Source organism: Haliaeetus leucocephalus, unplaced genomic scaffold (genome assembly GCF_000737465.1).
Source record: "Haliaeetus leucocephalus isolate CR32 unplaced genomic scaffold, Haliaeetus_leucocephalus-4.0 Scaffold1000, whole genome shotgun sequence".
In the NCBI taxonomy this organism is placed as follows: Eukaryota; Metazoa; Chordata; class Aves; order Accipitriformes; family Accipitridae; genus Haliaeetus; species Haliaeetus leucocephalus.
In genome coordinates this window covers 3,046,506-3,058,913 of record NW_010973436.1, presented here as the reverse complement: position 1 = coordinate 3,058,913, position 12,408 = coordinate 3,046,506, and the positions used below count along the sequence as shown (strand labels likewise).

General features: G+C 60.1%; 1 protein-coding gene across 1 annotated transcript in view; it reads right to left on the bottom strand.

Annotated features, from left to right (window-relative positions):
- The window catches only part of GRM4 (glutamate receptor, metabotropic 4), a 42,377-nt gene extending 37,527 nt beyond the window's left edge, over positions 1–4,850 (bottom strand). Inside the window, exon 1 of the mRNA XM_010584679.1 lies at positions 4,332–4,850. Within this exon, the coding sequence (XP_010582981.1) occupies positions 4,332–4,850 (519 nt within the window). The remainder of the gene's footprint in view (positions 1–4,331) is intronic.
- Positions 4,851–12,408: the final 7,558 nt, after the last annotated feature.

Below are 12,408 nucleotides of genomic sequence, written 5' to 3'. Positions count from 1 at the left end.
GGGAGGCAGCTCCAGCAGAAAATCCTGGTGCTGCCAGAGGGTGGTTGCATCCCTTCTCCCAAAAACCCAGCTCCCATCCCAGCCGAGAGCAAAGCACGGGGTGCAGAGAGCTGCAGATGCTGCCCTTCAGCACGCTCCTCGCCGGACCTGCCATACGCCCTGCCTTCGGCCTCCCGCTCCTCCTCGCCATGCCGTGCCGTGCCCAGGGACCGAGGGTGGAGCTGCCGCGGCCAGGGCAGCCCGGGGGAGCCAGGTGGCTGCAATTTGTTTTAATAAACCCAGTGAAGAACAAGGAAATGAAGTGGCAGAAGCGGGTGATTAATCAGAGCGTCCCCCAGCCGATTTCCACCTTCTCGGCTTCATGAAGGTTATTTACCCACTAAGTGGGGAAGCGTGGTGCCGAATGCAGCATCCCTCCCGTCCCACCATCCTCAAAGCCTCAGGGCATCCCCTGTAGCGGGAAGCAGACACAAGCCTGGGGGGGCTCAGCACAGGGGGCCTGATCCAGCTCTGCAAGCCCCCCCAGCAGCTGCAGCAACCCAGCCCCAGGCAGCAAAACCTCACGTGCCTGCAGGTGCTGAGAACCCCCGGCTCCTGCCGCACACGCAACAGGCATCGTCCTCCGTTAGGTGAATTATTCATGCTGTACAACACCCCTGTGCTAAAAAGAGCTGCTGCACTCGCTGCCACAAAGAAAACAAGCACCTCAAAGTGTCCAGCACGTGTAGAGTCCATCCTCTGGCCAGGGATGCTCCTCACCCCAGCTGAGCACTTGAGCTTCATCATGTCCCAGGTCTTTCTGGATGGGGTTGAAAAATGCACCCCAGACCCTAAGGCAGCTTTTCAGGGATCACGTTTGCAGGGGATGGAGCTGGTTCCTTTTACACCATCATCGCTGTAGTGGTTCAGGAGTAAGTGGGTAGAGCTGGGGCTGGAAAGCTAGCAGAAAGGGGTGGGAAGGAGCTGGAGCATGCCAGAAAGCTCTCGCAGTGACGCCAGAGAGATGCTATCGCAAGGAGCTGAGACCGGAGATTTGGGGGAAGGTTTTTCTGCAGGCAGAGCTACAAGGAGAGATGAAACCAGCCTGGACAGAGGATGCCGCATCTGCAAGTTGTTCCACTGATGTACAGCTTTAATTAGACAGTGGCATCTAACGAAGGACACGTTAGTTATTTATGTTATTTATGTAGCGTAGGAGCAGCAAAACCCCTGGCAGGGAGGGGCAAGGCTCGCCGCTGGTGGGGGAGGGCTGGTGGGCTGTGTGGGAGGGGAGCATGGGATGGGGCGAGGGACCACGGAGGGGGACAGCATCATCCCAGGGCAGGACCGGCCACCTCCGCCATGCAAATGGTTGGAGGTAGAAAAGGGGCTGCTCCAAGCTCCTGGGGATAAACTGGGGGGGGCTGCTGTGTCCCCCTCCCAGCGAAGGCTCCACAGCACTTGCACGGTGGGATGCAGACCTGCTGCAACCCACCTACGGCTGCTGGAACAGGGCGAAGGGAGCCATCATTGAAATGCGGTCGGCAAAGGGAGGGGACGGCTCCTGCCTGGAATTCGACGGGCACACGGGTGTGAGCACATACCCAGGCGCTGGGGCGGGCAGGGGGGAAGCTGTTTGCTCCTCGCTTTGTTGGACTTTCTAATCGATTTTGTGCCTGTGCTGCTCACTGGATGTGCTACAACCCTCCTGGAGAACCACTTCAGCGATCTAAAAATCAAAGTACTTGAAGAGCACTTGACATGCCCCCACGCTTCCCCCACCACCAGCTGCCCATGGGGAGAGGGCACCGAGCCCCATCCAGGGCAGGCATCCCCAGTGCTCCCCCCAGCATCAGGAGCGGGACCCCCTGTTTCAGCTCCCAGCACCAACATCCCCTTGCTGGGGGAATGCCGAGGGCTCCTGGCATGGGCGCTCAGGGGGAACGTGAGCAATACTCGCCTCGTGGCACGATGCCATGGCAGGAGCCACAGCTCCGGCAAAGTGTCATTCCCAAGGGAATGGGGAAAGGCAACCGCCTGCGCAGCGGCGCCTGGGAAGGCAAACGCTTTGCTGAACCTCAGAGCGAAGTCACCCGCGCTTAAAGGTCAGCAGCGGCGTGAAATGGAAGTTGCCTTATTTTCATTTTAAGCATGTCCCTGTCATAAACCCACTATTTGAATAACAAAGACCGGCGGCAGCTCTCAGGTCATAGCGGGGGCGGGGGGAGGGAAGAGCCCTCCTGAGCCCCCCCAAGCCCCCGCTGTTGCGGGAACCGCCGCAGGAATGTGAGACCCAACATTTCGCAGGAATGACATCCCTGTGCTGGGGACCACCGGGAGGGAGTGCACCCACTCTGCACCCACCCGCATGCACACCCCGTCACCCACACACGGGGATTCGCTGCTGTCTAGGAAGGGTTGAGCTCGTCCTGCATCGTCCCCTCCCAGGGATTTCGAGGTTTCCATCCTCTACCCGCCTCCTCACTGTAACATTGGGCTGAGATCAACTCTGGGTTTTAAAGCTGCTGGGGACAGCCAGGGTGTCAGACATGTCCTCACCAGGCCACCGGCAGCACCAGTGCCTGAGCTCAGTGACATCCTTCTTGCACAGGTCACAGCTGCTTTGCCCAAGGATCAAAATTGGAGGAGAAGGGGGAGAAAAAAAAAAAACAAACCAACAACCTAGAAGGATGTAGGTACCCCCCACTCCTCCAACTGTCACTCTCCTGCCTCCTTTCCCACTGCCTGCCTCCCTCCTCCTCTCTGAGAAAAGCATTCAATCTTTTTTGTCTCGGCAAATAGCTTTTAAGTTCCTCCCGCTCCCTCTAATTTATATTATTTTAATTATTGAATAGCCCTCTCACTCATCGCCTGGAACATTAACACGTTTTAAAAAAAGGGACCCAGAAAAATCAAACTCCATCAGCGATCTGTTTTTTCCGTCTTCACTAACAGCTTCCAGCCCTCCCAAGAGGGCACCCGGCGCTCTCAGCACGCCGGGCTGGTGGGGGAAGAGGAGAGGGGGGGAAAGAGAAAAAGAAAAACGGCATCAGGCCTGAAGAACCGAGGGGGTTTGGGGTGCTGGGAGAGGAGGCAGAGCTGGGACCCCGCTCTGGGCGCAGCACAGGGCTCCCACCACTGCTGGGCGTGCGGAGTATTTACATTTCCCCCTGCCATTTGCTGCGGAGGGGGCTCTTGTTCAAACACTTTCTCTAGCCCAGGGACGTTGCTGCTGATAAATAAATGCACAGCGAGGGGGAAAGTAATTATAAACTCCTCGGCTTTCCTGCAACTGGCATGGAGAGCAGGAGGGAGAGCCAGCCCTCGTCCCACCGCAGCCCCGAGTGCCCTGTGCCCCCCCTGCACACCCGGAGCTGGTGGCACAGGACAAGTGTCCCCAGCCTGGCTGATGTCCCCTGGGCTGGAGCACAGAGCGGTCACGGCCGTCCTCGCACCCCGTCGGCAACAGCTGCCTCCATCCCGGCGGTGAACGCAGCAACCCTGTGGCTCCCCAGCCATTTGGCTCAGGTGTGACCTTGTATTTTGGGGGTATAACCCACACCCCCTTATCAAGCCATCCCCCATAACGGGTGTCAGGGTGGTCTATATTGAAATGCTCCCAACTATCAGCTGCTTGCAGGCAGGCCAGTCGAGAGTTAGTCTATAGGCGACAGCCACAGGCAGGGAGGTGACAGTCGTATCTTATATGATGGCAAAGGGTATCTTACACCCAGGGTGCTCAACAGGACGGCCAGGGTCCCCCCCAGGCTGACTCCCCTGGGTGACACTGCTCCCACAGACCGGCCAAGCCCCCTCAAGTAACAGGTGGGGAGAGGGGTGAGGGCTGCACCCCAGGAACCCTCGGGTTGCTCCCAGGGAGGCTGGACCCTCTCCAGCCTCAGAGGTTTTCAAGACCCACCACAACCAAACCCTGAACAACCCAGTCTGACCCCAGAGACAGCCCCGCTGGGCACGGGCAGTGGGCTGAGCCCCCAGGGTCCCTTCCAGCCCAAGTTATCGCACCCCACACCCATCCTCAGCCCACCTCCCCACCCATCCCCTGCAAGGCAACCTCCCTCCCGCAGCCCCACTGACGCCAGGAGCATCAGCATCCCCCCCTCGCCACGAAGCCGGGGGAGAAGAGATAAAAATCCTCCTGCTAAAATTGTCGTCACTGGAGGGGGATGGAGGAAGGGATCCCCGGGGACCTGGGGGAGGCAGGAGAAGGGTTTTAAAGACACTGGCTCCTGCCTACCCCCAGCTGCGGAGGAAGAGGCCCGCATGGAGAAACACTGCAAAAACACCCGCGGTGGTTTGGCCGAGCGGTTATTTTTACCCTCGCCAAGCCCTACCTTGAAGAGCCGCAGGATGTTGGCCACCATGATGGAGACGGAGCTGCCCGAGGCACCGATGACGCCGACCACCCGCTCCGGTTTGGTGATGATGGGGGGACCGCCGTTGACGCAGCGCACCTCGGTGCTGTCCTTCTCGATGAGGGCTTGCACGAAGGTCAGCGACTGCTCCAGGGCGTGCGTGTCCCGCGAGCACGTGTCCAGGATGCGGGCGCCCAGGGTGATGTTGGGGAGCAGGTCGGGGTCGTTGTTGATGCGGTCCAGGGCGAAGAGCATGGCCTCCAGGCGATGGATGCCCTTCTCCTTCTTCAGCTCCCCGCAGGCTTTGCCCTCCACGCCCCGGCCGTGCACGGGGAAGAGCCCCCCGAGCGTGATGTCCCCGTCGATGCGGATGGAGTTCATGTGCGGGTAGCCCTGGCCTTTGGGCTTGGCGGCACCCCCGGGCGCCCACCCCCAGCTCCAGGCACTCAGGAGGAGGCAGAAGGAGAGAGGCTCCATGCAAAAATAACCCCCGCTCATCGCCAAAGCCGTGCTGGGGCAGAGCTCGCAGCCCGAAACCCGGCAGCGGTCAGGGAGCGAGGCTGGGGCGGGCGGGCGGCATGGCCCCCGGTGGGCTCCCGCTCATGGCACCGTCAGCGGCTCCCACCGGTGATGCCGGCCCCCGGGGAGCAGCCGGCGGCTGGGCTGCAGGAGGGCACCGGGGTCTGCATGGCTACGCCGGGGAGAAGAGGCGGCGGCAGAGATGTGAGCCCAAGCAAAGCTTCGGGTCCTTCCTCCGGAGCCCTTTTGGGGGTGGGGGCAACAGGAGGGAGGGAGAGAGAGAGAGAAAATTAAGCAGGAGCATGAAGAGGCCATCAGCTATTCCAAGCTTTCATCAGAAAGCCCGGCAGAAATTAGCACTGGGAGTTATTGCAAAAAATAGATTTGGGATTCACTTGATTTTTGATTCACGCCAGCAGCTTTGCCTCAGCCCCAACTGCATCTGGGCAGAGGGGCCAGTGCAGGGGCCCCTGGCTCACTCTGCCCCAAGGTTGGTGGCCAGCTCGGGGCTGGAGGAGGCCCTGGGACCCCGTCCTATCCTGTCCCCTCTTCAGGGAGCTGCCAGGGTGGGACGGGACCCAAGACAGTGCTCAGAGCGGGGCAAACCTCACAGGCACCCATCGCCCTGGTCCCTGCCTCCCCTAGAGCATCCCTCCTGCCCCAGGGCACAGCCAGGCATGGGAGCCAAGCAGCCGCCTTAAAGCTGATCTTGATTTAGACCCTGAGCTGATCTGGGGAGAAACCTGCTCTTTAAACAGCCCCTCCATCAAGTGGCAAATCCCCTCCTCTCCTGAGCATCCCCTGCTGCGCCCATCTGCCCCTTCCTTGTCCCCATCGATGGCCCTGCCAGACGCAACCTCCAATCTCCAGCAAAGCAGCTTGAGGCTGAAGATCTTCCCAAGCCTCCTCCCAGGTCTGCCAGGCATGTGGCCTCGGCGGGGGTCAGAGCCACAAGCCATCCCTCATCCCCTGCACCACTGAGCTCAAGCAAGGAGGAGCCGAAAGAGCTGGGGGCTGTTTCCCAATGGGCTTTTTAACCGCCTGCCACGAGTCCCCACGTCTCGAGCGCCGCACAGCAAACCGAGCAGGCTGGGAGATCCTCTGTGTCCTAAGTGAGAGCCGACACGGCCAGGCACTGCCGAAACCCAGCGTTATGGATCTGAATCGCTACCCTAAGCATTGCTGCTCCTGCCGCTCTTCCTTCAGGCCGCTGATTTCTGAACCAGCAGCTGCTTCCTTGCAAGCATCCATTATCGACAGCTTCCAGCAGCAAATATCGACAGCACAGAGGGCTCGCCTGAGCCGCGGGGGGAGTTCGGCTTTCTGGCTGCCCCAGGCAAGCAACCTGAGGGTCTGCTCAAATTAAAAGTGGCAAGGACAGTCAGCTGTGTGCCGAGAGCATAGGGCTGCAAAGGCCCTCGGACCCGAAGGTGGGTGCCCACGGGGGAGGAAGGAGGGAGTGAAGGGTCCCGTGGGAAACCGGGAGCAAAACTGGGAGCAGTGCCTGGGCGATGCCCGCAGGCTGTGCCCACGGATACACGCTGCATCCCAACCCACATCCCAACACCTCCCCAAGGGCCACGGGGCATCGGCAGCCCCGGCACCAAGCACGGCCCATGGGGAGCGTTTCGGCAGCTCTCCCCTGAGAAGCAGCAATGGAAGAGCATCCCTGCCCTGCAGCACAGCGTGGGGAGGAGGCACCCGCAGGTCCCAATTAACCATTGAACAGCTTGAGGTGGGTGAGACTTGGTTCTTTCACCAGGTGGAAAAAAACCACCAACTCTTGCTAACTGCTGCCTTGCCCCGCTGCCCCAGCACACTAATGCCCACACCGTATCTCAGAGGTGCTGGCTCCTATGGAGTCAGTGCTGGAGCCGGCAGAGAGGGCTCAGCCCATCCCAGCCCCTCCATCCCAGTCCCACACCCTCCTGGGAGCCTCCTGCTCACAGCTGGGGGGGAGCCCGGGGGGGTCTCACCTCTCTCACCAGCCTCCCGCAACCCCTTGTGCCCTCACCTTGACTCTTTTGCTTTCACCACAGAGCCCCTCGAGTGGGCACAGGGTGCTGTCTTGGCTCCGAGATCGCTGCAGGACAGCCCTTCGTCCCCTCCCCATGCCCTGGAGCTGCCCCTGCCCAAGCAGCACGGACCCCTGCCTCGGTTTCCCCTCTGGCGGAAGGCTCTCCCTTGCAGCCCGTCCTTGCTGTCTCCAAGCAGCCGCTGATGGATGCTGCGAGGGCAGCACATGATTAATGCAAGGCACCAAAAGCAGAGGAGAGCCGAGCAGGCAAATGCATTCCCCGAGCAGGATGGGCTGCAACAGCGAGACCGAAGAAACAGCTTAAATTAATCTCAGCTCCAGTGCAGAGCCCGGCATCCCAGCCCACACCTGCCAGGCCAGATCCTCAGCCAGCCCCAAGGGGTGCTGCCAGCCAGAGCCTGCCATGCCGAGCCCCGTTACACCACGGAGAAGGTTCCCAGCTCCGCAGCCGCCCCAGCCAGGAAGGCCCTTGCCTCAACTCACCTCCATAAATTATGCACATCCCTGCCTGTCGGAGCCACTTGAAGGCCCATCTCCAAAGCATTTCTGACAGCCGGGGCTTTTAAGCAACCAGAATGACTTGGTACTGAGCTCTTTGCTTCAAAAGGCAGGAGATTGGGAGTGCTGCCCTGCTGCCAAGAGAGCCCCTGCGAGCACAGCCCCGCTCGGATGGGGATCAAGGACGGGGATCGACCCTCCTCGTCATCCCATCTCCTTTGCAAGAATCATCCCATGCATCAGCAGCGGAGCAGGAGAAAGCAGCTCCTGCTACAGCCTGGAAGCGGGTCAGGCTGTGCCCGTGGTGAGGAGGCAGATGATGGGGAGACCCAGAGATGCTCCAACACTGCAGCCCCCCCACGCCAGCTGAAATCAGGTCATTTCTTACATCCTACCCCAGGAGCTGCGACACTTCTGGAGAAGGTGCGATGGGTCACCACGTGGACCCGCTCCCAGGAAAATCCTCCGAGCTGGCAGTGCCCCCAGAGCCCACAGCCTCTCCCTTTCTTCTTTTAAGCTTTTTCCTCTCTGTTCTCTCCCCTTTGTGCCTCCTTTGATCATATAATCTGAACGAACTGAAGGTAAAAATATCACGGCAGGCAAGAAGAAAGCACAAATAATGGGGAGGGGAGGGGAGTGGGGAGCTGGTTTGAATCCCTCACTGAATCGTTAGGGGAGATGCAGCCTGAATTACCCAATGAGCCTGTGCTGCAAACAGCGAGCGCTCGTCGGAAAGGGGCAGGAGACGAGCATCCCCTTCCCCCTGTCACCCTCCACCTGCCTCAAGCGTCCCCACGGCCACACGCAAGCTGCTGCTCCCTACACAGCCCAAATCTTGGTCCCACCCATGCCAGGGATGCACCCAGCCCATCCTTCCCCCAAGGTGTGGGACCAGCCTTTTCATCTCCAGGGACCCCAGCTCCTGCAACTTCCCAAAGCAGCCCTTCCACCATAAGGCTGGAGATGCACATCTGGAGGGAGATGCACATCTGGAGGGAGACGCCTGCCTACAGCAGGTGCTCGTGGAGCAGGGAACAGCCTTACCCACATGCCACAGGCAGCAAGGGGACAGAGCCGCCCTCCTGCCCCATCTGTACAGCTCCACGAGGGCAGCACAGCCCCGAGGAAAGAAATATTTGCAGATTTGCAACAAGTCAGGTGCAGGTACGCACCCCCACAGGTGTTAATAAATGGGGTGGAATAAATGCACAGCACCAAAGGAAGGAGCAATGCTGCTTCCTCCCACTTCCCACAAGCACATCGTCGGTGAGGAACGAGCCTTTCCATCGCCCTCATCCCTACCATGCAACGGCCAGATCCACGATCTGGAAAGCAATGCAAGGACTAATCAAACCAAGCACCAGACCGATCTAACGAGTGCCAGGAGCTGCAGAAGCGAGTGCTGGGGCTGCTGCAACCCCAGGACAGGGAGAACCAAGGAGGCCACGGGCAGCGCTTGGCTCCCAGGCTGTGCCCCTGCCCTGCGGGTCCCCAGCACCCCAGAACACAGTGCCAGTCCTGCACGGTGGCATCCTGCCCCCCTCTAGCGGTGGCCATGCCACCGAGCCACCGGCATCGCCATCCACGAAGGCCCCTGGATGGGACAGGGCGAGGGTTCAGCTGGGCAGGAGAAATCAAATTTTTGATTAAAAATTCCCTTGCGCCACACAGAGCTCCTGCTGCAAAATGAGCTCCAGTGCCTGGAGGATGGACCGTGTCCCGGAGGCAGGGACCAGCCATCCTGGGCTTCACCTCTGCAGCTCCTTCCCGCAGCTCCTTCCATGCATCCCTGCAAGAACCGTAGCGGCCGGGGCTGCACCGGCACCAGCAGAGCTGCAGCAAGACAGAATTCAGGCTCACCATGTCCTGCAGAGCCCAAAGGTCCTCACAGGCACTGGGATGCATCCCTGGCTGCATCGCCACCGGGCACATGGCCCCGGAGCCGGGCAGCCTGTCCCGTTGCAGGGATCTGCACCCAGGGCTTTGGAGCCAAGGCAAGCGCTTGCAGTCGCTGCCCAGGGCTGGTGCATCTCCAGGAGAGGCAGCTGGAGCCCTCTCGCATGCATGGCATGGGTTTTGTTCACAAAATTTCCCTTCCCCAGCTTGGTGCCGCCGCAGCCCCAGGAACAGACAGCCCAGAGGGAGCCCCAAATTGCACCGACCGATCCTGAGAGAGCGGTCGCCCAGCCTGACCCCCAGCACTGGGGCCAGAGAAGACCTAGCCCATCGTGGCTGCACAGCACAGGGGGACTCTTTGCTGGAGCCCCCCAGACCTGCCCCTCGACGCAGGAATTTTGCAGCAATGAAAAATCTCCTTCAAGGGGGGAAATAAATAAATAAGGAAAGAAACGGCCCATTTCTCTCCCTCACGCCGCTCCCTGCAGGACTCCCAGTCAAAACCAAGTCATTTTACTGCCATTAGCTCCGTGGAGCCCATGCCGCTGCAGGCAGGCGAGTTCACGTCTCATGTGCCATCAATCCAAGTGCCGGCTAAGCACTAATCACCACGGCTTTATCATCGCCAGCAGCAGGCAAAGCCGAGAGGCGAGTTATTCGGATCCCAGCCAGGGCTTATCGCAGGGCGGCCTGAGCATCCCACCCCTCTGTGAGAGGACCCCGCTCCCATGGACCACAGAGCTCTGCCTGCAGCAGGACTGGGCTCCTTCAGCTTGCAGGACCTGTTGGCTCCCAGTTCAGAGCCAGGGCACTCACTGGTTTTGTGCTGAGCCCACCCGTTTGCGTTGGGGCTTGTTAAACCAGGCAAAGGCTGAGCCGGTGACACGGTCCAGGAGATGCAGCCAAGAGCACGTGCCCAGCACTCACCTGCACAACCCCGTCCCCAGCTGCCAAGAAGCCGACCGCCTGTCAGCCCACCACCAAGGAGACCTCCCCAGCCCAGCCCCAGCACTGGGAGGGCTGTGCTGGCTTCTGCCACACTGGCTGCTGTGAGCTCACCGGCATCTTTTTGAAAATCAAGGCCGTTTCTTTCCCCACCTGCTATTCCTTCGGCAAGCGGGGCCAGCCGGCAAGCAGCACAATATCCCAATTAGCACACGCTCGCTCTTCCCCACTTGCAAGCGATTACAGGGAACTTCACTTTGGCTCCTGGTTTTTTTAATTGCAAAAGCTTTGTGAAGTACAGCAGAATTTAGACACGGAAGGAGGGGATGCCAGGTTAAGTTCTCTCTTGACAGGCAAAACCTTAAGTATTCAGGTCAAGTACCCCAGCATTTGCTTGGAGGAAAAGCAAAGCCACAGCTCAGCAGGCAGCAGTGAGCAGAGACCCCAGATTTTACCATCAAAACCCACCCGACGCACCCCAAGACACAGCCCACCCCCCCAGCAATCCCTCAACTGATGCACGAACTGATATCGCAAGGCTTGCATAAGCCCAAGCCCATAGCCAAGCTGCCGACTCGACCTCTCTGCAACTGGATCCGGCCAGCACCTGGCTCAGAGCCCCGCAGGGAGAAAAGCCAGGTATCACCACCCTCCTCGCTGCCCCAGAGCATCCCCTGAAAGATGCTGAAGTCCAAAGAAAAATGCTCCCACTGGGCACGGATCAGACCCAGGGAATATTTATCACACTATATATATATATATATATAGATAGATAGATATCTCCTTAACTGCAGGCTAGCTCTTTCCTTCCCCCTCCCTCCCCACTGCTAAGCGGGCCAGGGCTAATCCTTCACTTTGAAGGATCAGATAGCGCAGCAAGGGGAAGGCGAGCAGGATCCGGCTGCGGAGCAAGCGGAGATCACAGCAGCTCACCTTGCGGGAGGCGGCGCGGGGTCTCTGCCAGCAGCCAACGTGCACAGAGCTCCAGCCGGGAGAGGCCGGAGGGAGGGAAGGAGCTGGCGCTCATCCCCGCTCCTGCCACGTGCAGCAAAATCCCGCAATTAATTTTTGATCACCTTCTGCAAATTGGGATGGCGCTGGCTCGGAGTAAGAGTGCAGCCTGACTGCCGATCCCCAGCGGTGCCTGTGACACTGCCCGGCGTTTCTGCTCCCCATCACACCTACACCCTGAGACTGCAATCTGGCAGCACGAGCCCCTGCCCGTACCCAGCCTGGGAAAACCCCAGCAGGGGCAGAGACCCCCATCCTGAGCCGGGCTTCGTGCAGGACCATCCACAGCACAGAGGCGCGGGCAACCAGACCACCCCACAGAGGAAACCCTTCCATTAGATGTAGAGCCCGAGAGGAAGAGATGGTGCCCGCAGCGGGCGCAAAGCCGGGGAGGGCGGCGGGAGCGGGTTCGCATTTGTTATAATTAGGACCTGCCACATCTTCAAGCCGTTGCCTTTCTGGGAAGAGCTGGAAGGGGGTGGCTGAGCTGACAAATCCATCCTCCTCCTGCCTGATGCCAAAGTTGAAGCACGTGACACTCTTTTTCGGGGAGCCGGCAGGCTCCTCCGCAGGGCGATGCTGGCCTCCGGGATGCGGGGCCGGGCCAAGGCTGCACCCGAGCTTCGGTTCCCGCTGTAAAATCCCCTTGAAGCTCCCGCTCCGCTGCCCCGACAGCCCGGGTTGCAGCTCAGCACCACCAGCCCAGCGCCTGCTGCCCTCCCCAAAATGGGTTTGCCTGTGCCCCCCCAGCCTGGGGCACCTGGACCCTGCTGCTGTCTGAGGGGACCCACCGCCCTGACAAAAATAGCCCACCCTCGCCGCAGCCCCCAGTGCTGCATCCCCCCGGCTCAGCTAGGCTGGCCAAAAGCAGCCAGGATCTCAGCACATCCCTTTGGACCGCGGCTCTCAGCACAGAGGCAGCAGGTCGCAGGGAGGTGGGTCTTGCCCTGACTCTCCCCTCAGCCAGAGTCATGCCCAGCATGTCCCCCCGTACCCCCCACCCGCTGCCCTGGTACAGATAAAGCCCGGCTTACAGGGAGCAAAGGGAGGGAAGGAAATGAGCTTTTTCTTTTGGCACTTCTTTTGGCATTTTCCCGAGCTCCTCGCTGCATTCAACAGATCGGCTCAGTTCCCTCCCTTCCCCGGGCC